This window comes from Myotis myotis, unplaced genomic scaffold (genome assembly GCF_014108235.1).
Source record: "Myotis myotis isolate mMyoMyo1 unplaced genomic scaffold, mMyoMyo1.p scaffold_m19_p_74, whole genome shotgun sequence".
Lineage (NCBI taxonomy): Eukaryota > Metazoa > Chordata > Mammalia > Chiroptera > Vespertilionidae > Myotis > Myotis myotis.
Genome location: NW_023416384.1, coordinates 78,602 through 103,413, shown reverse-complemented (window position 1 = coordinate 103,413; position 24,812 = coordinate 78,602). Strand labels below are relative to the sequence as shown.

Sequence of the window (24,812 nt, the reverse complement as noted above, 5' to 3'; positions counted from 1 at the left end):
GAAAGGAGGCTTGAAATATGAAATTTTACTAGTCTGCTTGGTGTGGGCAGAAAGTAAGGGCAATTGATAACGATGCAGTGTCCAATAAAAGTGTTTTATCCTGGAGAGCAAATAAGGAGACAAGGCGCAGGAGAATAGCAGTATGGAGCTGGAGAAAATTATTTTATCCAGGAAGTAGTTAAATTTAAAATAATGCAGGAAAGACACTGTGCTTTGTATGTTTGCATGCTGACTTTAGTTGCAGCCCTGCGTGAATAGGTATATGAAATGACCAAATCTAGAATAACACCTTGCACTTGGTGATTTAGTACAGGGGGAATTATGTTCTAAATTAATAACAAAGACCTTGTTAATTGGCATAAGAATCAATTGAAATAATGAAGTCAGTGGGGCTTAGACTATGTGATGGGTTAGGAGAATTGATCTGTTCCTAATACCTTAGTATGAAGAAGACATACTTATGGCAGGCCCCATAGCTTGTGCCAGTTGTGCATGTTCCAGGGCTTACATGTGTTGTCCTGCTTCTCTGTGCTTCAGAGAGGACCTAACCCCTGATATAATAAGTTCAAGGCCAGAGAACCTGCCATGGAAGCTCCTACATCCACCATGAGTGACCCTTTGTTTTACTGAGAGGAACATCCCCAGGCTGCAGACATTGTTTACATGATCTTGCTCTTAGTTATATCCAATCCTATATAATAAAAGCATAATATGCAAATAGACCGAAAGGTAGAATGACTGGTCGCTGTGACACGCACTGACCACCAGGAGGCAGATGCTCAATGCAGGAGCTGCCCCCTGGTGGTCAGTGTGCTCCCACAGGGGGAGTGCCGCTCTGCTGACTGGGATGAGTAGAGCTCCCTCAGCAGCCTATCCCGCAGGACACGCCCCCCAACAGTGCATTAATCCTGTGCACCAGGCCTCTAGTATAGTCATAATTGGCAGCATTTAACCTGAGACTACACAATGAAAAGGAAGGCATCTGGCACTGTTTTGTCAGTCCTCCTGCTTTGATAAGCTTTTTCCTATATTGTAGGAGAAAAGTATCTTCTAATATTATTATTATTTTTTGTATTTCTAAAGAGTTCCTGCATCGTATCCCCTCTGTACCACTGAAGCATTACCATAATAAATAAATGCTGTGAGGACTAGACAACAGCAGTAGGAGATGAGATCACTAGTGAGGCAGGCTATAGCCACATCTGAGGAATTAGTGAAAGGAATGTAGAAATGTACAAAGTGGCTCACTTCTCACAATGAAAAGCATGGCTGTGAACTGCCTTCCCCCCAAAATTGCTGAAAACATTCTTGTATGGATCTTTTGATTTCTGATCAAGTGGGGGCTCCTCTTCCCCACTGGGTGCTGCTGGAGGTAGAGTTCTTAAGATATACAGAGAAAAAGAATTTTCTGAGACTTGCAAAGAACAAGTGATTATGATTTGCTTGGAATTAAATCCATGTGTTTCTAAAGTCCCATTTCCCTTAGTCCAGTCAGAAGTGTACATGGGGTTTCAGTACAGCATCATGCTAGAAGCAAAGCCAGTGTCCAGAGTTTCTGTTCCATGTTGGAGCAGGGCCCGGTACAGCATCAGGCTAGCTGCAGTCCATTAGTCCACTGTGTGTTTGGGTTCACATGGCCGTGGGCATGTGAGTAGATATCAGGAAGCCAAGCATAAGCCATGAGCCAAGTGTGGCAGGAGCAACCAAGAGAGAATGAGAGAGAGAGAACTCCTTTGTTTAGGACAGTGGTTCTCAACCTTCCTAATGCCGTGACTCTTTAATACAGTTCCTCATGTTGTGGTGACCCCCAACCATAAAATTATTTTCGTTTCTACTTCCTAACTGTAATTTTCCTACTGTTATGAATCGTAATGTAAATATCTGATATGCAGGATGTATTTAGGCGACCCCTGTGAAAGGGTCGTTCAAGCCCCAAAGGGGTCGCGGCCCACAGGTTGAGAACTGCTGGTTTAGGGGACTATGTATTCCAAATCTTCACGCCCTTGAAACAACCACATCCATTCTGGCCAATGACTTTTGTTCCCAGATGTGACTGACAGATAAGTACCTTTCCTATGTCATCCTAACTTCAATGGACATGTGTCCATTTTCCCTTTGTTCAGTCGCCTTCCCCAAATGTTTTGCTGGGAACATACCTATAATATCTGGCCTTCCCTTTGCTCCTTTTCTATTATTAATAACTAGTTAATTACAATGGTATCACTTTGATCTTTTCAATAACTTAACACTTACTTATTAATTTTCAAGTATGGCAGAGGCCTTTCCCTGAAGCCTATTCTTAAGATTTGGGTAAACTTATTCCAAGGTATGCCAATTTCTGACCAAAGCTTAAAGATTTCTTCTTCTCTTTTTTTGCTGTCCTTCACCTCACTTCTGATCCTTCCTTTTTCTAAGTAGGATTATTTCATATCACAATTCTCCTGTTAACTGTTTACAATTTGTGTTGTTGTTCATGTGTGTTGGGGAGATTTGATCGGGAAGCAGAACTCATCACTGCCCCTTATCCTTTTACCCACCATCCAGATGTGCAGCATTCAGAGCATTCCTATGGTGACACCTGTGCATCTGGGATGTGGATCCAGTGCAAGGCTTCTGATTCCAGTGGCTTTGAATAGGGAAAATGAAAGGCTACTGAGCAGGATCTCATGACCCTCAAGAAAGCAGAGTTATGCTTGTAGATTCCACCCCTCTGTCAGCGGTGGGCATCATATTCAATGAGAAATTGATCTTCATAGCAAAAGCATAGTTTTGTTTCAACAGAAGCACCTTAAAGGCACACAAGAATTATGGTGCAAATGAGATTACAAAATACTGCCTCTTTCTTTACTATTTTAAATATCAAAACTGCACTTTGAGCCAAAGGTGGTGACCTCATTGCTGGGTAATTGTCATGGGAGAGAAGCTTGAAGAAACCAGAACCCAGAAAGAGCAGGGCAGCAGGTTCAGATGGGTGTACATATCCTTTCTGCCTCATTAAGTCCATACTTCACTAGTTCCTAAAGCTGTGTCCTTTATTCTGAGAACCTAGAGAGCAGTAAATATAGTAAGAAAATGCTAGTTGGGGCCCTGTTGGATGTCAGCTCATAGAATCACCCCTATGTTTTGAACACCTGGTGTGTATGTGGTGGGAGCCAAATATACAATGACGAAGATTATCAAGTAGATGAGATCATGAGGTAGTAGCGGAGACAGCTGTAAACATGTCATTTTAATTTTGCAATTATATGAAAGTGCTGTGGTAGCTGGGAGATCAGTACAATGTTTAGCCCAAGGAAGAAACTTGATGCAATCTCGGGAAACCAGGACATAGCGGTGGTGAGGAGGTACAGAGGCTGGCAAATGAAGGGAACAGGATGAGCAGCCGGTTCTTTAAGAAGCCTGTGTCCTGTGTCCAGAGTCAATAGACTACACACAGCGTGTGCAGGTACAAGCAGTCCATTCTAACCACAAAGGTCTTAAGACCTACACGGCTGAAAAGAATTCTTAAAGTGTTGAGCTTACCCTGAAAAATTTTTTCCTTCTAATTCACCATCTTTATAAATGTGGGGCAGAACCTTGGAGATGATTCCAATGGACATCCCAGTAGACTTTATATCTGAACATAAATTAGGGAGAAATTCCAGGACCTATTGAGAGGCCAAAAGGACAACAAAGTTAAGATGCACATCTTGTAACTTCTGTTTCTTGCTGTAATAAGTGCACTCTTTCTGTTGAGCACTTAAAATTTTGATGCGTATTGGCCACAGTTTGCATGGTCCCTAGCAAATAGGAGAGACTGCCAGGTTCCTGAAACCTTTGCCAACCTAATGTCCTATCAAAATGTCCTTCTGACAGATGACACAAGTAACCTTCTACTTTTACTTCGCATATCTTTATAATCAGTAAAGTTAAATGTTTTATCTCTTACACTTTAGCCCATTTAAAAAATATCTTTGTTGCTCTTTGCTCTCACATTCATAAGGATCATTATAGCTGAAGAAATAAAAGAAATAATAATTATACAGATTGCCAATATGTTCCTCATCACACCATTTGTCTTTCTGCCTTACTTAAACATTTACTATGAAAAAATCATCCTTTAACTTGTTTCTCATTTCTTTAAATTAATTAATTCAATCAAAAGTGAGCTTGTTTTGTTTTGTACATCAGACCCTGGTATTTTTTGGTAATCACTCTTTATTTGTAAACTTTTCTTGGGCAAAACTACCATGGCACACATACTAATAAAATGAGCCACAGTGTTATGCTATTATAACATAAGGAGCCCTGTATAATATCTCTCCTAAACATTCTCAGCCTGTCTAAAAAAGAAAACTGGCCTATTTTCTTCATTGGACCAGGGAGTGCTCGAGTAGTACGCTGGCTGCCATATAAAAGAGCTCTACAAATATTGAAGGCCAGATGTTTTCAGTTTCTTGAATCTCTTCTTTTAATTGATTTATCTCTTTCCTCATCTTCTCAGATTCGTTTTCAAATCCCTCAATAAGTAGTTCTTCTTGAATCTGTAGAAGAGGAGAGAATTCCCTTTTGAAAATCCCAATTAGCAGCACTTTGTTTTTAACAACTGTAACAGCTAAGCACATGTTCTATTTTTCTACTAACTTAGATGCTCTTTGATACATTTGACCAAAAATTTCCAAATATTTGGGCCTCATAGTGGGAGTATCCATTCTTTAAGCCTTTCTAAGATCCCTCAGGGTGATTTCACTGTGGTGGGGAAGAGCTGAGTTGGGTCAGGCCTGACAACTATGCTTGAGAACTGTTCCAGCCCTGAGGATGTTCTTTGGGAAGGTTGGAGGTTCAATTCAAATGATTTCTTGATTCCACTGAAGTAGGATGACTACACTCATGTAACACATGCAACACATAATGGGAATTTCTGACTCTCTATAGTACACTGTTTATCAAACTCCTGATTACGACAGAGCATGCATTTTACTCTGGGTGCAGAGAATAAATCAGGCAGATCTGGAAACGAATGCAGCAAACATTAGAGCTTTGTGCATCCTATCTAGCATATCAGGCACAATCTGACATCTTCCACCAGATGGATCTACATGAAGTCTCTTTGATGGTTGTAGCAAACATCCTAAGGACTACAGGACTAAGGTCCTATTCACTTGGGGGCACAATGAGCCAGTTCAGGAGTCTGGGGCATGTCATTTGCACCCTGCAGACTCTCATGCCACAGAAGGTGCCGAATCATAGACTTAGGGCTTTAGAATGACCCGATTAATTTGGCATTTCACTGACTCATATGCCTTTGGGTTTCCTTCAGGGTTTATGACTTCAGTTAAATGTTTTGTCCTCCCCTTCACGAGGACCCAGGTTATTGAATGTCCTCTATCCACTGCCCAGACCCCACCCGGACTTACCTTCTGCTTGTGCTCCAGCATCCTTTCCTGCTCCTTCAGGCGGCTTTCACTTTGTCTCCTAATCTTCTCATTCAGTTGGACTAGGTGTTCCTGGAAGCTTTTATCTTGAGCATTCATTTTTTCCTGCTGTTCCTTCTGTTTCTGTCTTAGCAGCTCCTGTTCCTTCTCAGCTTCCCAATTCTTGGCATGCTCAGCTGTTCCCCAAGGGTTTCACAGAGGAAAGAAAATAATTTATGCTCAGCTGTACCCTCCTAAGCTCAGAGATTAAAGAAATTTTAAAATGGTAAGGACAATGTGATAGAAAGGCATTAATTGGCTGATTGAGCTACCAGAACCCCCAGGTTAGTTTCAGTTTAGTTGACTTGTTTAACAGGACCAGAAGCGCCTTGTTTTAGGAGGGTTTTGCTCTCACACGTGTTGCAGGCACTGCAGGAACCTCCCCTCCCCTCTGTGATCAGAGCCCTGTCCTATACCTGCTAGAGCCTTCTCCCCATCAGTGAGAGCTTTGTCTGCCTGCAGGATGGATTCCTTTGTTGCAGCCTGTGACTGTATAAAACTCTGGAGGACCTCATGTGCCTGAAAAAAAAAAAAAAAAAAAAAAAAAAAGGAGGAGCAAGGAGTCTTGTTCAATAAAACTACAAACTTGACCCTGTAAATTCTTCATCATTCTTAGGATCCCACAGTGGTCCCCTTTCTTCCACAGTCACAATAAAAAACCCAGCCCTGGCCCATATGGTTCAGTTGTTTGGAGCTTTGGCTCTTACTCCAAATGGTTGTGGGATTGATTCCCAGTCAGTACACATACCCAGGTTGTGGGTTCTATCCCCAGTCCATGCATGTGTGGGAGGAAACCAACTGATGTCTCTCTCTCTTAAATTTTTTTAAAAAAGCCATTAAAAAATCAAACCTCTTTAGTTAGAATAAAACCCTCAATAGCAACCTCTTCCCTATCTCTCCAGCTTCCTATCCTAATATTGCAGCCACCATCCACCCCAGGTTACAGACATCCAGGCTACGTACAGTTCTATACTCGTCCTGCATTGTTTGCAATAAGTGCACATTCTTTTTCTTCTGACTGAATGCTCAGCTACCCTTTCTTTACTCAGGTAGCATGTATTGATACTTCAACTTGTAGCTTCTCCCTCCTCTTCCAGGAAGCTTTGCTAAACTTCCTTCTGAGATTTGAATGGCTGCCAGGTACACAGACCTGGTCTACCAGCTCTACCACTTGCTGTCTGTCTGCTCTTGGGTAACTTATTAGCTTCTCAGTGCATCTAATTCCTCAAGTGTATAATGGAGATGATATTATTCTAATAAATTGATAATCCAAACATAGCACCTAAGATGATATGTGTAATAGAAAGTGAGTGCTCAATATATGTTAGGTGTCACTATCATTATCATCATCATCAGCAGCATCACTATCAGTATATACTTGTATGATGACCATATCCCATCATATCCAATTGAATATTTATATGTCCCTTTTCAGTAAGGTCATAAGGTTTTTGAGAATGTTGTTTCTTTAATTATATATCTCCTATACTTAGCACAAAACTATTACACTGTTTATTAAATAAAACAAATGTTTTATTTCATCTAGATTTGGGATAATAATAAATCCCATATTTAGGAAGAAATATTTCTGGTTTATGTAAAAGCCTCTAACTTATTATGGATATAAAAGACAAAAATGTAGGTTTTCCATGCTCTGCTTTTTCTCCATAAATGGTGTGGTGGGGTCTTAGATTTTAAGAAGCATCCACAAAGACCCTCTGACCCCAATACCCTATCCTTCTCCCATCTTTTTATATCTCACCTTCACTCCTTTCCTGGGCACCATGTTATAGGACTGTTCAAGCTTGTCCATTGCTTCTAAGTAGAGCTTGTATCCATCAGGCACAGAGAAAGTTCCTCTTGAAATACTTTCCATCAAGGGCTCTGAAAGCTGCTTAAGCTGGGCCTGGCAATATTTGCCAGATGCCTCTTCGTTCTGCAGCAAGAAATACTCCTTCTTCATGGCTATGGTTTCCTGGCAGGGAAATGTGGAGAAACCCAAAGGAGAGAAGTTGTTAGAAGGGAAGGTCCAACTGTGATCTTTTTGTAAGAAGCTGTCTTACTTGAGGTCAAGATAGTGAAGTAGGTAACTGCTGTGCTCATCTCTTCCGGGACCACATTAAATTTACAATTAAATCATAGAAAAACCATCAAGAACCATCTGTAGACTAGCTGAAAAGAAGCCCTGTAATGAAAAATATAAAGAGACACCACAATAAAACTGGTAGGAGGCACAGAGATGTGGAGCCCGCAGGTCTCACACTTATGTGTAGCAATTAAGAATAGGAGGGATATCTCAGTGGCTGAGAGTCCTCCTGTGGAATGATGAATCCCAGCCCACACTCTGTGTCCCACTTCAAGAAAACAGTACCAGAAAGAGAAATTCCTCCAATGTCTGTCTGTGAAAACCTGGAGGGATTGTGAATGAATGAGGAGGGCTTTGGGAGTCTCAGGTGTTCCCTTTGAGGGGCTTAGGAAATGACTCACTTGCCCTAGTCTTGCAAGGGCAGCACCTTGAAAGGCTCCAGGGCTATACAGGGAGAAATGTAATTGACTAGTGTCAGGGCTATTGTGCAGGGGCAGAGGTCAGGGTAGCTCTCTCTGGGGAGAAGTGGGGGCAGGTTCCCATGGCTTCTTTGATAAGCACTCTCCCCACCCAGCTGGCAGGCACAAATGGGAACCAAATTTGAGCTCTCTAATAACATGGCTAACATAATTTATACTAGAGGCCTGGTGCACAAATTTGTGCACAGGTGGGATTCCTCAGCCTGGCCGGCAATCCAGGCCTATCAAGGGGCTGGCCCTGGGGGGAGGGACCCCAGGAGGTTCGCCAGCCAAGAGGAGGGGCTGCAGGCAGTTGGCCGGCCAGCCTGGTCCCTGATTGGGTTGGGGGGGGGCATTCAAGGATGGGGCCAGACAGCCCCTCCCCTAATTGGTGATGAGGGGCCTGATCAGGGGCAGGGTGGCCAGGGAGAGTGGTCACAGGCAGTTGGGGAGGCTGATCAGGTCCTAGATAGGGCCAGTTGGCTGCTGCAGTGGAACTCATAGCAACTAGTCGTTCTGGTCATTATGGTCATTCTACTCTTTAGTCACTGAGCTTTTATATATGCAGATTACAATGGAAATTTCTTGAGACACTACTCCAGTTTTTACCTGGTCCAATTACTTCCAGTAGGTTTTCCACACAAGTGGCCAGCCTTAGCTCACACTGACACTGTCTTAAAATCTTTGAAAGACCTAGAAACCCCCACAAAGCAGTGGTTGGCCTTGGCATTCCCTGTACCTCTTGCCAAGCAACTCTAAGTCTGGTAGAAGCAGTGACCTGAATAGGCAAAGCAATCTTAAGAAAGAAGAACAAAAGTTTCATATCATGCTACTTGATATGAAACTATACAGTAAATTATAGTAACCCAAACAGCATGGTACAGGCATAAAAACAGACACATAAGGTCAATGGAAGAGAATAGAGATACCAGATATAAACCTCCCCCTATATGGGTCAATTAATGTATGACAAAGGAAGCAAGAATATGCAATGAGGTAAAGACAGTCTCTTCAGTAAATAGTATTAAGAAAACTGAAAAGATCCATAGAAAAAAAATGAACACAAATAGGATTACAGACTAAAATGTAAGATATGAAACCTAAAAGAAATCATAGGCAGTAAAGACTTTGACATCACGCTTAGTAATATATATATATATATATATATATATATATATATATATATATATTTGCGTATGTCTCTTTAAGCAAGGGAAACAAAAGAAAAAAAATAAATGTGTCTACATCAAACTAAATTGTTTGAAGCCATCTACAAAAGTGAAAAAACACCCCAGTGAACAGGAGAAGGTATTCACCAATAACACATGATAGATCTGATAAGGGGTCAATGCACAAAATTTTGAAGGAACTCATACAATTTCACACACACACACACACACACACACACACACACACACACACATCAAATTAATATATCGAAAGGGGACCTGAATAGACACTTTTCCAAAGAGGACATACAGAGGACCAAAAGACATAAAAAGATGCTTAATATCACTAGTCATCAGGAAAATGCAAATTAGAACCACAATGACCTATCACCCCACACCAGTCAGAATGGCTATCATCAATGAATTAACAAACAACAAGTGTTGGCAAGGATGTGGAGAAAAGGGAACCATCATGCACTGTTGGTGGGATTTTAAGTTGGTGCAGCTACCATGGAAAACAGTGAGGAGACTCCTCAAACAATTAAAAATAGAACTCCTCAAGCAATTCCACAGCTGGGTATTTATCTGAAGAAATCCAGAACACTAACTTGAAAAGATATATGCACCCCACATTATTGCAGGATTATTTACAGTAGCCTAGATATTAAAGCAACTTCAGTGTTCATCAATAGGTAATTGGCAAATAAATGGTACATATATACAATGACTATTATTCAGCCATATAAAAGAACGAAATGTTGCCATCTGTGACAACATGGATGGACTGGGAGGGTATTATACTGAATGAAAGAAGGCAGACAGAGAAAGACAAATACCATATGATCTCACTTTATGCGGAATCTAAAAAACAAAGGAAATGTAAAAACAAAATGGAAACAAACTTATAAATATAGAGAGCAAGTTGGTGATTTCCAGATGGGAAGCAGTTTGGGGTGATGGGGGAAACAGGAAAGGGGATTATGAAGTACAAATTATCAGTTATAAAAACAGTCGCAGGGATTTAAAGTACAGCATTGGGAATAAAGCCAATAATACTGTAATAACTTTGGTGCTAGAAGGGTACTATACTTATTGGGGTGATAACTCTGTCAGTTATATAAATTTCTAATCACTGTATTGTATACCTGAAACTAATATAATGTATGTCAACTGTAATTGAAAAAATTAAAAAGAAAACTAAAAGAAGCAGTGTGATGGCATCAGGGTGGACTGGGAATTGGAATCCAGGCATCATATGGAAAGTCCCTTATTCACTTTGGCTCAGGTACAACCCCTGTGAAATAATGAAGTCAGTAGACATGGTGGCTTCCCCCCAAATTGATATATAATTGACACATGACATTATAATAGTTTTAGGTATGCAAATTAGTGAATCATTATTTGTATACATTGTGAAGTGATCACCACAATAAGTCATTAACATCCTCGCTTTATCTATTTATATAAAAGGCTAATATGCTAAGTGTCCATCCAGGTAACGACATCACTTAGCAATACCCGGCTTCCTCTCCCTAGCAACGACTAATCTCCATGCAGTTTCTTCAGCCCAGGCTTTACAGCTAGGTGGAAACATTTTACACTTTAAAGAAATGTCTGTGAAGTGTTTTCCCATGCTTTATTTAATTTGATCCACCCAGAAGTCCTATAGTAGGTAGATAGGAGACTTGGTGGAATCCTATTTTCTTTTCATTAGCCAGAAAATGGAAATTTAGAAAGCTTAGTAACTTGACCCAACTGAAAAGAAGTAAGAAATGGTGGACCTTGAAAATGACTTCAGGTTTTCTCACTGCACAGAACACTGCTGCAGTTAAATCATTTCCTTACCCTTTGTTCTCCCTGCAAAATCTACAACAATAATCTACTTCATGTTGATATTTACTGCTGTGTTGCTGACAATTACCTGAAAGAGAAGTTGGGGAGCTTCACTGGGCTGGAAAAAATTTAGCTACATCAGAAAGCAGGTCTAATTAAACACTATATACATATATATGGTCAAGTTGACTTGCACATGTGCGATACATATAAAGCTCTTGCTGGTGCCAATCAATCACATGTGTGTGTTTTGCTCTGTCACTGTTGATCATGAATTTGGTTGACACATCTATTATAGAGAAAGGGCGAATACTGATTTATTTCTTCTAATTAATTTTCTTTCAATGTGCACAAATTCATGCACTGGGCCACTAGTATAGTTATAAACATTTATTTTTCTTTGGATGTGAAGTTGTAGGATTTACTCCTTATTATCATTCAAATATGCACCCCAGTTTTATGCATGGTTCCTTTATCAGTAGTAGGGTTGACCAACAATGAGCAATGGAGAGTTCAATATGACTTTCCTCTACAAACTTGGGTTGCTATGGATAAAATATATACAACGCAAATAAATTGCCCACTAATGAGTTCAACAGTCTCTGAACAGAGTTTTAAGCAACTCAAAATTTTTTTCAATGAGGGTTTGGTCGTGCAAAAATATAGAAAGAAAATGTATTTGCTGGACTTTGACATTTTAAAGAAGTTGGTTTTATTCTATATGAACTGAGAGGTTTTTGTAACCTATAAAATAGTCAAAGGCACACTCAAAGACAAACTTTCAGTGAAGGTTCTGATAGTGAGTAGAATTTTGATGTCTTCTAAGAGTTCTCTCCCCTGGTGTCCACTCCCTACATACTCCTTGGACCCATGGGTATGGTGAGTATTAATCCTATGATTAGATTATGTTATACAGCCCAGCTTGACTTTAAGATGGAAAATTTCTGGTGGGCATTACCTAACTACATGAGCCCTTTAAAAGAAGATTTCTCCAGTTGATGGCAGAGTAGGTAGTCACAGAAATTAGAAACAATACAAAAAGATATGATGAATCATTGCTGGCTTGAAGATGGGGGGAGTTTCCCAGAACCTTCATTTGATCATATAAACCCATTTGAACCTTGTTTTCAGCATGTGGTACACTTATCAGGGCACCCATATCTTGTTCTGGAATCTGACCTGAAGAACTATGTGTTTTGCAACAATAGAACATAAAAAAATAATTTTTTAGAAAAAGCGTGTACAGTATTCTATATAGAGGTCAGTCACTCACAACAATCCAGGCTCATTCTACAGTTAGAAACACGTGAACTCGGGAGTCACAAAAAGGGAATGTAGGCATCACTATAGAAGGGCAGTTTTCAGGGAGGATGTATGCTAAGATATCTTACCATAAGCTTCTTCTGGAACACCTGGTTGTCATCCTTGAAGGAGTGCTCCATGAAGATTGCAATGGCTTCCCTCTCAGAGGTTGTGTGCAGGTCCAGCAGCTCCTGCAGCGTGTCTGTGGGGAAGCTCACCCTCTGGGCCATCTGCTCACTGTAGTGGTCGGTTGCCATCTGTAGAGCCACTGAGTTCTCTTGCTCAGCCAGAGTTGTCACTGTGTTCTCCAAACAAGGCACTGCTCCACTGTTGATAGCATCCACATAGGCTTTTGCCAGAGTCCCCAGCCCTGAATGACACATTATATTTAAGAAATTAAAATGAATTCTCACTCACTGTTTTACAAGCGTTCAAGATCAGCATTCTAAAAATCCCAGCAATTTTATTGAGATGAAGGGTTCTTTTTTCTTTTTCTCTCCCCACATTCCTCCTTTTACTTTTATGTGTCTACTTTCTAATAATGACATTATTGTTTATTCTATTCACTCTTTTTTTGATTTGTGGATTCATCACATTCTAGTATGAAAATAATCTCATCCAACACATTCAAGAATTTCCTAGAATAATTTCCCATTGAAGTTATAAAATGAGTTTATGTTATAAGTAAGTAAAGGGCACTATTTCAAACTGAATGTGGGGCCCCTTTAAAAAAAAATCAAGAATTTCAGGACAGTGACACAAACATTAAACCAAGCCTGGGACCATCTCAGCATAGGGCACTGTGTGTCTGCCCAGTTGGCATATCTGTGAATCTAGCCTGCACATAAGGCTATAGTAAAAATTTCACCTCAAACGCTAATGAGATTTCAGAGGCTTATGCTCTGTTATATATTTTTTCTTACTGGTGTAAATTCTCAAAATATCTTGTGTATCCTCAACAAGACACACCCATCTCATTGGTCTTATCATCATCATGCAGATTCCTCTCCTTAACAGTAGCTTGTGCTTATGTCATTAGGGTATTAATTCCATGAGATACAGTAGGCTTTAATAATCCCTCATATAGGGTAACTTTAATGAAAAGACATGCATGTCTATATGTGGCATGAATGTCTGGTTTTCCACATCACATAGAGAAGGAAACAAAATTACCAACAAATTCAAAGTACAGTCACACACACTGAACTGCTGAGAAACTTGCTGTAACAACCTACTCACCGATTCCAGTGACAATGATTTCTTCTCTTAGAGTCTTTGTTTTTGCATGTGTAAGGATATATTGACAGAAATTTTTGGATTGCTCCTGAAAATTCCATTCTAGTTGGCTTTCTGACATCTCCTCCATATAGTGTAATACTTTTTTGTCATTTGTAGGCTGGTCAAAGACAAAGCACTTCCGCCTTGGAAAGAACTTCCTGATATACTCTCTAGGCATGTTGGATTTCTGGGTTTGGGGATCCTCGCCTAAAAAATGAAAAACACTAATCACTGATGAGGCAGTCTTCAGGCAAGGTGGTTGAAGACATTCATTTCCAGGGATATTTGCATCACTGTAACACTGGTTCCTGTAAGTCTCCTTTTATTTAATCATGCAAATCACCCTAATGCTAATAATCTACCAAAGCATAGAAATTTTACATTTATTTATTATTTATTTACTTATTTATTTATTTTTTTGTTTGTTTATTTATTATTTCCAGAGCCAGGAGCATAGAAAGTACTTCTGGAGAAGACAGGAGGAAGGCATCTATCCCAAGTGAAGAAACTTATGGTTATTTTCCTTAGCCCTTCCATGGTGTCCAATGGTTTAACTGCTTATTATTTTTGAATGATAGATTAATCTCCTAAATGGTCAGAAATACTTTTGGTATTATAGTCCTCATGCCAGAAATAAAATGTGGGCCCAAAAGTAACAGTGAATTGTTTTCTGGTAGAAATAAGGATATTTATGATACTTCTGGGAAAAGTTTCATGTGAAGGACAGACAATACTCAGAACAGTAAAGAAAAACTCCTAAAAATAAGAGTTAAAAAATACAAGCAATATAAATACATTCATAGATATTTTTAGCAGACATCATCAAAAAGTAATGTTAACCTAATGCCACTTGAAGACCTCACCTGTTTCCTGTATCTGTTTATATTGAATGTGACAATGTCACACAGTGTTATTCTAGGCATATATCAGCTATTTAATAAATGATTCTTGAATGAATAAATAAATTATTAAATAAGCAAAAATGAATCTGTTCTTAAGTATTACCTATTATTCTCCCTGCTAAATGTACTCAGTGTTAGGAGTTTAATATTTCAAAATATTGTATGAGGCTATAGAATGAAGAGAGCGATGTTATGAAAAACAAATAACAAAGGATTTGAAAGTCTTATAGAAATGACATGTCAATGATTTTTTTTGGGGGGGGGGAACATTCATATAAATATCCTTTATATGGAGAATGTAATCATGCAAGCTATTAAAATACACAACATGAAATGTATTTCAAAAATAAAGTCATCTGATATGTTTGTGATTCTGTGTTTATAATCTTTCATACTAATGAGCATTTTTTGCTAAATAGAAATACTAGTAGATGAGCTCTGAACTTAGTAAGTAACACAAATATTTTAGTCTTAAAAAGTTTTAGCACTGGTTATAATCCTCTAAGTTATTTTTCATGGTGTCAATTTTTCTAAAATCATTTTGTCCAACAATGTATTCTACACTTTCTCAGCCAGCTTAAATTCTTGTCACTTGAGTATTTTTCAGTAATAATAACAACTGAAACCATACCCACCTGTCATACACATATCACCATTAGCACGGGCTTCAATTGATAAAAAATAAAGATTGACCTTAAGTGCTGAGAAACAGGGCTCAGTTAATCACACCTCCCACTAAACCCTCTGCCACTCAGACCATCCTCTGATTGTTACCTGGAACCAACTTCAAGGCATTCTCCAGGTACTCATCTTCAGTGATGGTGCGTCCATCTAACTTCAAGTCCAGCGTGAAATCCCGTACAACCCAAACAAAGTCTGGAAAGAAACTTGCAAACTCGGCTGAGTCATCTACTTCACCAGAGCTAGGAGATGACTTTGTCCTGATTAGCTTTGTTAGTTCAGTCACATAGCTGGGATCTTAGTTAAGGAATGAGAAATGTTCCCCACCAAAATTTCTAGATCTCACCCAGAAACAATTTTTATTAAAATTCCTATTAATCCTGTGTTCTTTTTACTTCAACCATGATGATTGACATGAGGAAACCACAATGTCAAAAATAGTCTCAGTTATTTTCCCATAGCCTCCATGACACATGGAGGTTTGGTTCCTGGAAGGATACTGCAGCTGCTCCAGGGCCTGGTGGTTGATGCTGCCCATGCTGTTGTAGACAAACATGCTGCTCAGAAGCACGGCCAGGGCAAAGATCCACAAGTCATTCTTAAGGTTGCCCTAGAAAGTGCATTACAGTAGGGGACTTAGGTGTCGATTGTTTTTGTTTGTTTGTTTTGATTTTTAGAAAATAAAATGAAAACTAAAAATTAAAAAAGTCCTTTTTTTGGCTAATGCTCACTTGAGGATATTTTTCCCATTGATTTTTTAGAGAGAGTGGAATGAGTGAAATGGAGGGAGGGAAGGAGGGAGAGAGGAAGAGAGAGAGAGAGAGACATAGATGTGAGAGAGACACAGATGTGAGAGAGACAGAGCCATTGGTTGCCACCCGCTCCCACCTTAATCAGCATTGGGATTGAGCTTGCAACCCAGGTACATGCCCTTGACAGGAAATTGAGACCTCAATCCTTCAGTGTGCAGGCCAATGCTCTAACCACTGAGTCACATCAGCCATGGCAAAAAATTACCATTTTAATAAAACTTTTACTTTAAAGACGTAAAAATAAAATAAAAATGTTAGTGTGTTTTTCTTTTAAAAAATACACTTACTATAAACTTAATGAAAGAAACATTCCCAAAACCAAACTGTTAATGATGCCTATATTCTAAGATGGAAACACAGCAATGAAAAGTTTAAGTGTATAAATGCACTGATCTTTCCCTCAACAGGCACATTTTCCCAATTTATCTCTCATCTTACAATATAATCCATCATTAACATTCAAATTACACCTAAACTAGCTAAATCTAGACTTACTTAGGTTTTAGTCTGTCTGTTTGTTTTTTTTTCCCCACAAAACAAGCTTGATAGCTATAAGACGAGCTAATATTAAATTGTGGATTATGGCTCAGGTCAAATTACAGGATTATGTTTTTCATCACATAAACAACAACGAAAATAAAACCGGAAGGGAGCCCAGTGTAATAAGTGATCTAAAACAAGTGGAGCAATGGTGGGAAATGAAACCTTAAGCTACAAAAGCTGACTTGTGTTTCAGTCGGAAACCATGAAGCCTTCTCGGGCTTGCGATGTACGAATTGTACTCTCTCTGCAACAGCCTTAGTGTTCCAAACACTAGGAACTAGTAAAAACTTTAAGTTTGAGGAACTCCAATGTGGAAAAGCTACTCCAAGCATTTCACCTCAAGTGACTGAGAGGTACTTAAAAATAAATGCATGAAAAACCTGAGAGCATGAGACATCCTTTAAGAAAGGGACCTTTAAATGAACTGCTGACTCTGGAGGGCCTCTACCCTTCACTTCTAATTAAGCATGGAAGAAAAACAGAGACTGGCTAATTTTTTTTAAACCAAATAAAATGCTAACTTAATGGAACCCTTAGTTATTCAAAGTCATAGGTGAACTATACAATACTAGTTACACAGTAAGCCAAGGATAACAATCCAGATCTGTTAAAAGTACAAGTTCATGTACAGAATTATCATAATGCCATCCTATATAATAAAAGGCTAATATGCAAATCGACCGAACAGTGGAATGACTGGTCCCTATGATGCACGCTAACCACCAGGGATGAAGACGCTCAATGTAGGAGCTGTCCCCGGTGATCAGTGGGAGTGCTGCTCAGGGGGAGTGCTGCTCAGCCAGTAGCTGGGCTCATGGTTGGCGAGCCTTCCCGCCTCCACAGCAGCACTAAGGATGCCTGACTCCCAGCTTAGGCTCACTTCTGGGTCTAAGCTGTCAGTTGGACATCCCCCAAGGGCTCCCAGACTGCAAGAGGGTGCAGGCCAGGCTGAGGAACACCACCCTGCCCCCTTCCCCCCGCCCAAGTGCATACATTTCATGCACCAGGCCTCTAGTTTTAAATATTATCTATTTTTTAAAAACCAAAAATCTTCATCATTTAGGTATAAAACAAATTTCATGTTTCTTCAAAGGGATGTCAATGCTAAATGTGATTAAAACATTTGAGTAAAACCTTTTGTCATTTTTTTCCTTGACCTACTGAATATTTTCCAGTACCATTTTGTAGTTTCACTGGATTACTTTGGGAAAATAACATGGCAAATATTGTTGTTTTATAATGCAAAGGAGGGCTCTCATTTATAAGCAAACCTGGAACATAGAAGGCCATAAGAAATATGTCAGTGAAGAGCTTGTTTAAAAACTATTCAGCATTTAGTATGTGGGGAATTGGAATGCACAATTGAAAACTGTAGTTCTTGAAGAAATGTGATAAAACCTCATTTATCAAAAGAACTTGGTGTCAAAGAGTGCCCTTTTACCCTCTTCTAACTCTGTAGGAATACATCAGATTTGGATTTCCCTAGGTCTACTACTTCCTTTAAAAAAAAACAAAACAGAACAAGGGTAGTGAGCTACAACTACAACTGACTAGTTCAAAACTGTTTTAAAAGTTAGGTTTATATATTATAAATTGTACACTCAAAACCATCTCTTACAATCCAAGATTAGTAACCCAGCCAGCTTAAATCAAAGGTTTTTCTCACCTAGGTCCCAGTACATGGATGATGGACTCAAGTACTTACTATACTGGGAAGTAGAGATCAAGAAAGTATTTATTGGTCAAAGCTTCAGTTACACAGGATGTGTCCTTGAATCAGATCCCTCTTCAACTCAAGCACTCCTTTACTGACAGCACTTTGTAAATCACACCAAGAAAATCACCCCAGATGGCAAGAGCTAACACATTTGAAATGTGGTCACTGTAGCTTTTTACCTGAACTGCAGAAGCCATCATGAAAGATGGACTGGATCAAGCCTTCCCCAGTGTTGTAGGACTGAGTGAGTCAGTGAGCTCACCAATAAAATTATAGTAAATTAGAAATATGCTTATGTAAACCAGAGGGGCAGGACTGTTAGCCCTTGAGGAAAGAAAACTATCCACAGAACTAGAGGCTTTTTAAATTTAGATTTTCTAAATTCATTCTCCCTCCACATCTTTTTTTTTTCCCTTCTCAGTAATGGAAACCAAAGGTGCATTAGTGCTACTTTCAACTTTGACTCATGCTAACATAAATAAGGAGAAAATATTGAATTGCAAGTCACACTATAAATACAAAATACTTATATTATCCCATAATAGTGCTTTTGGTAGGTCTAATTCGTGTTTTTAGAGAAGTCAGTTCAAAATTCATCTTTAACGAATACATACTCCTGGTAGCTGAAGCTTTTCTGGAGATTTTTAAGTAGATTATTTCACTGTAACCCATTTTAATGGGTCCTACCTCCAACCCCATTAATCTCTTACAACTTAACTAGTAGGTCCCATGGATTATAGTTTCCTCTGGGAATGACTGGGTTAGGATCCCAATTTTTATATCCCTGATAGCACTGCATATTACTTAATTCTCAACTATGCTCTTGGTCTTTGCTTCATTCACTGCCATATATGTAGTACATAACACAAATCCCTGAATGCAGCTGTCCAATAAGTATTTAACTTGTACTTGTTGCCCCAGTGTAAAAATAAAAATATCTATTCTTAATCAAAGTATTGAGTTTACCAAGAAAGTAAGTTCTACAAAATAGAAGTTTGCTTCATTATTCCTAAATGAATTTGTAGCTTAGAGAAATACATCGTGAAAGTTGAGGTGGCAAATTAAAATGTAAGTGGAGTATCAAGAACAAAAAATTCTTTGCCTTACCTTTTCCACATGGCCCAGGCCCTCAGTGTCCAGAAGGACCAGAGTGTGGTTGGGCTTGGAAGGGTGGGGTACACACCACATCCAGATGCCTTTGGTTTCAGACTGCACTGTGGAGCCCAGAGGAAAACCTGCAAAGAAAGAGGAGAAAGCGTATAGAGTAACAGCAGATAGTCCAGGCTGCCCATAGGTTACATTGGTTAAACTTGTCAGAATGTGAGTGCCAGGCTGGGAGAAAGGTTGCTTTCATTTCATCAAGAACAGCCTATCCAAATATTTATACATATTAAGAACCTTCTCAAGAAACACTTTATGTCCTCTATTTACCTCATACTATCAGTAATAGTTCAAGCTATGTAACATTACAGAATTAATATAACCTCTACTGATATATATATATTCTTCATCCAAGGACATGTTTATTGATTTTAGAGTGAGGAAGGGAGATAGATAGGCAGGTAGATAGATTGAGAGATAAAATTTGACATGAGAGAGGGAAACATTGATTTGCTGCCCCTTGTACACGCTCCAACCTGGGACTGAACCTGCAACCTAGGTATGTACCCTCACCCAGAATCAAACCTGTGACCTTTTGGTGTACAGGACAATGCTCCAACCAACTGAGCCCCCCAGTCATGGCTTGACCTTTCTATTCTGACACTGAAGAGCTCCCTTGTCCTTCAGGTTCTGGAGGATTTCAACCAGTGGGAAGCATCAAAAGGAGACCAGAGGCCAGACATGCGTTCTCCTCACTTTCCTCCTAGTGAGCCAGGTGTCCTAGTGCCTCTGTTCCTTTACCTTCGGCCACACCCCCTTCCATGCCATGTCTCTGGTCTTTGCCACATTCTGTTATCCACTTTTGCTTGCCTCATCTGCTATAGTAGTTTTAGATTCTACCTGGCCATTGCTATTGCCACTCTGTGTATGCATCCTCATCCCACATTGGTTCTTTGTGCTGTGGTTATGCCGTTGTAAATCATCCCCCATTAAATGCTCATCAGTACCCCCAAGTAAGTCATCTGAGTCCTGCCAGGACCTGGATAATACAGCAGCTTTTGTTGGATTTTTTTCCTCCCCTTTGTCCCTGTATTTTCCTCAGTTTTTTTTTCTCTTCCAAAAAATGATGAGTTCTTTGCTCACTGCTTCACTTGATGACAAAATGGAGGGGAAAATAGAAAGAACCTGTGAGATTTCCTAGATCCTCTTTCCAAAGGCAGAAATTAAACACACAGTGGGAGAGGGTGTGAGGTATATGCTAAGGAACCCACTGATGACATATCTTGTCCCACAGTCCAGGAATTTGACCCTCTGCCATCTTCCAATGTCTCCTTCAATGAAGAATGGAAATAAACCAATAAAATACCTAGGGGAGGTTGAGTCAGCATGCCTGAAGCCATTCAATTTCTACATCCAGATTATATTCCACAGATAGGATATAAAGCCTGCGATGGACTGCACTCTTCTACATGTGATAGTGTTTGATTGCTTTCTAACTAATCCATAGTAATCTGAAGTTCCCATTACCCCAGCAAAGAAAGGCAGGGTATAATTGGAGGTCATTGGTCTCAGCATTGGGAGGTAAAATGAGTTGTCAATAAAGAGAGAGAGAGAGAGAGAGAGAGAGAGAGAGAGAGAGAGAGAGAATTCATCAAAGTTTTGCTATGAAATGAAGCAAACAATTGGATGGTAGCCCCATTGAAATATGGGAATACAGAATACACTACTATTTGTTTACTTCCTATCCCTTTTTTAAAAAAAGCAACTATTGAACAATATTTGTATGCTAGAGTTTAGAGCAGAAGTAATGTAAGAGAAAGGAAGGGAATACTTTCTGGAGCTGAGCTGACTAATGGGTGCATCTTTGATAGGGAACTCTTTATTACTGAAGAAACGAGTGACATTTTGTGGACAGATGTGGTTGAAGTTATAAATCTAGCAATTAAACTTAAAAGTTTTCTTCACTGGGAGGAATTAGGCCTTTTTTAAGGATGACCACGAGAGAGGCATGATCAGCCTCTGTTATCACTGTCTCCAAGCAAATGGCGCTGCCCCAAAACAATACTCACCCTGGTTCTGTCCTGCCAGGCGGTTCATCAGGTAGGATTTTCCTGTCCGATACAGACCTGCAATAGCCACCACCACCACAGGCTGAGAGATCTTGTCTAGAATCTCCAGTGCTATTGGGTTTACTGTCAGCTGATTATTCTGATTTTCCACCAGACAGATGGGGTCCATCAGGATACATTCAGAGGCCATGGTGCGCTGTAACCCAGAGGAACAACTCAGTACAACACAAGATCCTGAAGTCATTATCAAATGGTTACAGAGGTCATTTGCATATCATCTTTACACTCCTGGAGAGTATATATCAGATTCCTACATTTTGTATGTTTCTAAAAGATACGTATTTAGCCTAGTGTGTCATGGCCTGCTACAGATTCCTTATGTACATTATTATATTGATCTATAAATGAACCTTAAAACAACCTTGCCCATGTGATGCATAAGAGGATTATAATGAGAAAAACAAACAAACCACTAATGATGGAGCCTTGAGAAGGTTAACATACTGGGGGCAAGTTGAGGCAGAATGGGACATGCAGGAAATGAGGAGTGACCAGAAAGATACCTGGAGCTCCAGAGTGATTTGTTTTCTTGTTAACTGCATATATTCTCTGAGTACCTACCATGTGCTGGACACTGGTCTATGTGTTCAGTATCAAGTGGTGAACAAAATGGATACCAATTCCTGCCTCATGAAACTCTATCCTAGTGGGAGGAGACAGACAATACAGAAAGAAAATAAGCAGCATGCATAGTATATGTATATTAGATGAGTTTATATAGAGGGTGGTCAGGGAAGGCCTGCCTCTCAGAGAAAGAGAAATAACTGTGATCTTTGACCTTGAGGAGGACAGGTTTAGTGAATCTCAGAGCAGGAGAGGGCTGGAAGAGGGGAGACATTGAAAGGAAGAGGAAGAGATGAAGAATGTGGCTCCTTCTCAAAATACAATGGGACAACCCTAGCCAGTTTGGCACAGTAAATAGAGCATCAGCCTGCAGACTGAAGGGTCCTGGGTTTGATTCCAGTCAATGTCACATGCCTGGGTTATGGGTTTAATCCCTAGTGGGGGCATGCAGGAAGCACCCAATCAATATTCTCTCTCATCATTGATGTTTTTATCTCTCCTTCTCTTTTCCTATCTGAAATCAATAAAAATATATTTTAAAAGCACACAATATGACAGAGAAAGACAAGTATCACATGATCTCACTCATATGTGGAATCTAAAGAACATAATAAACTGATGAACAAAATATATCCAGAAACATGTAAACAGAATAAACTATAGAATATCAGAGGAAGGTGGGGGTGGGTGGATGGGAAAGGATTGACCAAATAACTTGTCTGCATATATGTGTAACCAGTAGACATAGACAGTAGTGTGGTGAAAGGCCTGGGTGAGGGGGAGGTGCAGGCTAGAAGGGATCAATGGGGAAAAAGAGGGACCTATGTAATACTTTCAACAATAAAGATTAAAAAACACACAATAGGCCAAAGCATTACAGAAGCCAGATAAATTAATGGGTGCAGGAATTCATTTAATTGGAATCAAAGGACATTATTCTTTACTTTTAGGCTGACAAGGAAGAGAGGCAGTAGCCAGCATGTTTTACGGTGTGCCCAAATCTGCCAGAGTCCCACAGCTGGTGAGTCCCTACTTTACTGTTTTCATCATAGTGGGTATAAGCAGGAAGAATTACAGAATTTATTTCTTGAACTGAATATTTAAAAAATTGGTCAGAATAGATCACTTCATAAAAAAAATTTTTTTAAATGCAAGTAAACTGGAATACCCAATCAAAAAGCTGGTAAGTTCAAATAAAGAAGTAAAATGAAATAGGTCTCCTGTGTGGCATTAGTTGGTTTCCAAAGTTTATTCCTCAGGAGAGTCAGTCACCTGAGTGATGGTGAAATCTACCCCAAGCCTTGACTTCTCAGCAAGTGTGACAGGATATTCTGAGATGGTTATTGTGTGGACCACATGTTAGAAACAGTGCCTGGTAAACAAGCACTATTAGATCTTATAGGTATTTCTAACAGTTGATCAGTGAGCATGACATTGAATTAGTCTATATAACAGAGCTTTGTGCTACCTTTGGGATATTAAGTATTGCTAATACAAAAAGAATCTGTGTCAATCTCTTAAGATTTAAATTGTCTGTAAATTAAGGACCACCATTTCTCTCAGTTTCTCCAATACCTGGAGGTGGGGAATGAGCGGAGGAGGGGGGAGGGGGTCAGGGACAGTCTGAGCAGCGACAGGGAGATGGATGGAGAGAGACTCCACTAGGAGCCTCTGCAAGTGGACGTGATTTACTCCATCCATCCCAGGAAGGATTCAACCCCTTTTCACATTTGAGGGAGGATGCTTTCCTGCCCCTCTTTTTCCCCCATGGATGACTGTTTGTGTAGCTCTGGGAGGGTGCCAGTGGGGCAGCTCACCCTGGAGACAAGGTGGATGGGGGCTGGTCTCTTCACAGAGAGGCCTCTGATCCAAACAGAGACCCTGAGGTGCTGGTAGCCAGGCCCAGTACTAGCTTCCCACTGTCCCCTGCCCTTCAGTGCCAAGCCCGGGATGCCTGTGTGGGGTGTGCATCTAGGCACCTGTTGTTGATATTAAGGAATATAGGCCTGGAAGAGCAAGTCTAGGGGTGAACTTACTTGTCTCCGTGACTCCTGTGCAGCAGACAGGGGACAAGTTCTCAGCTGTCCTAGCTCTTTCCTTGCGTGTTCCTCCTGCATCTGGCTCCTCCAGATACTGACTGTTCTCTTTAAAAGCTGAAAGTCATGCCAGATACTACAGCCAAGAAGCTATGGGTTGGGTTGACAAGAACCCAAATCTAAAGGCCATGTGCTTCTTTGAGAACTGAATCATTGGGTCTCCCCCGGCCCTCCCTGCCCTCACCCTCTTTTTTTTTTTTTTTTCTTTTTTTTTTTAAACTGAGGCAGGAGAGCAGGTGACCTGAGAAGAAAGTTGAAGTTCCTCCACACCTGTCCTCAGAATTCCAGGTTGGTCTCACCTCAGGTGGCTTGTGTTTCCTGAACCCACAAGCAATACAGAACAGCAGGCTGAATGTGAGCCATGGGACAGCAGGGGTAGTTTTGTGAGGAAAGAGGCTTGTTTTTTAATCTCTTTTTCTTAAAATATTTCACTTGTTCAATTATTTTTGTTCAACATAATTTTGTTTCATTAGCAAGACAACAACAACAACAAGCAAAAACATAAAAAACACTGTGTACAAAATTCTTGATTTTATAACCCAGTCGAGCTCACTATTCTTCTGTTACATATAGTTGGTTTCTTGCTTATACAAGGGTGGATCCAGATTTGGTGGGGGAGGGAGTGAGGACAGTATAATTTGAGAGTCTGTTTCAAATAAAGCAACAGAAAAACACAAATGAAAAGGAA

General features: G+C 39.9%; 1 protein-coding gene across 1 annotated transcript; it reads right to left on the bottom strand.

Moving 5' to 3' along the window:
* Nucleotides 1-4,149: 4,149 nt before the first annotated feature.
* On the bottom strand, nucleotides 4,150-24,197 carry LOC118660983 (guanylate-binding protein 4-like). Its single transcript, XM_036318529.1, is given in 12 exon segments — nucleotides 4,150-4,421; nucleotides 4,424-4,523; nucleotides 5,397-5,590; nucleotides 5,870-5,972; nucleotides 7,216-7,428; nucleotides 12,391-12,671; nucleotides 13,541-13,786; nucleotides 15,256-15,452; nucleotides 15,663-15,772; nucleotides 19,342-19,469; nucleotides 21,405-21,600; nucleotides 24,065-24,197. Coding segments are annotated over 12 exon segments (2,046 nt in total). The 5' UTR covers nucleotides 24,146-24,197; the 3' UTR covers nucleotides 4,150-4,224.
* Nucleotides 24,198-24,812: the final 615 nt, after the last annotated feature.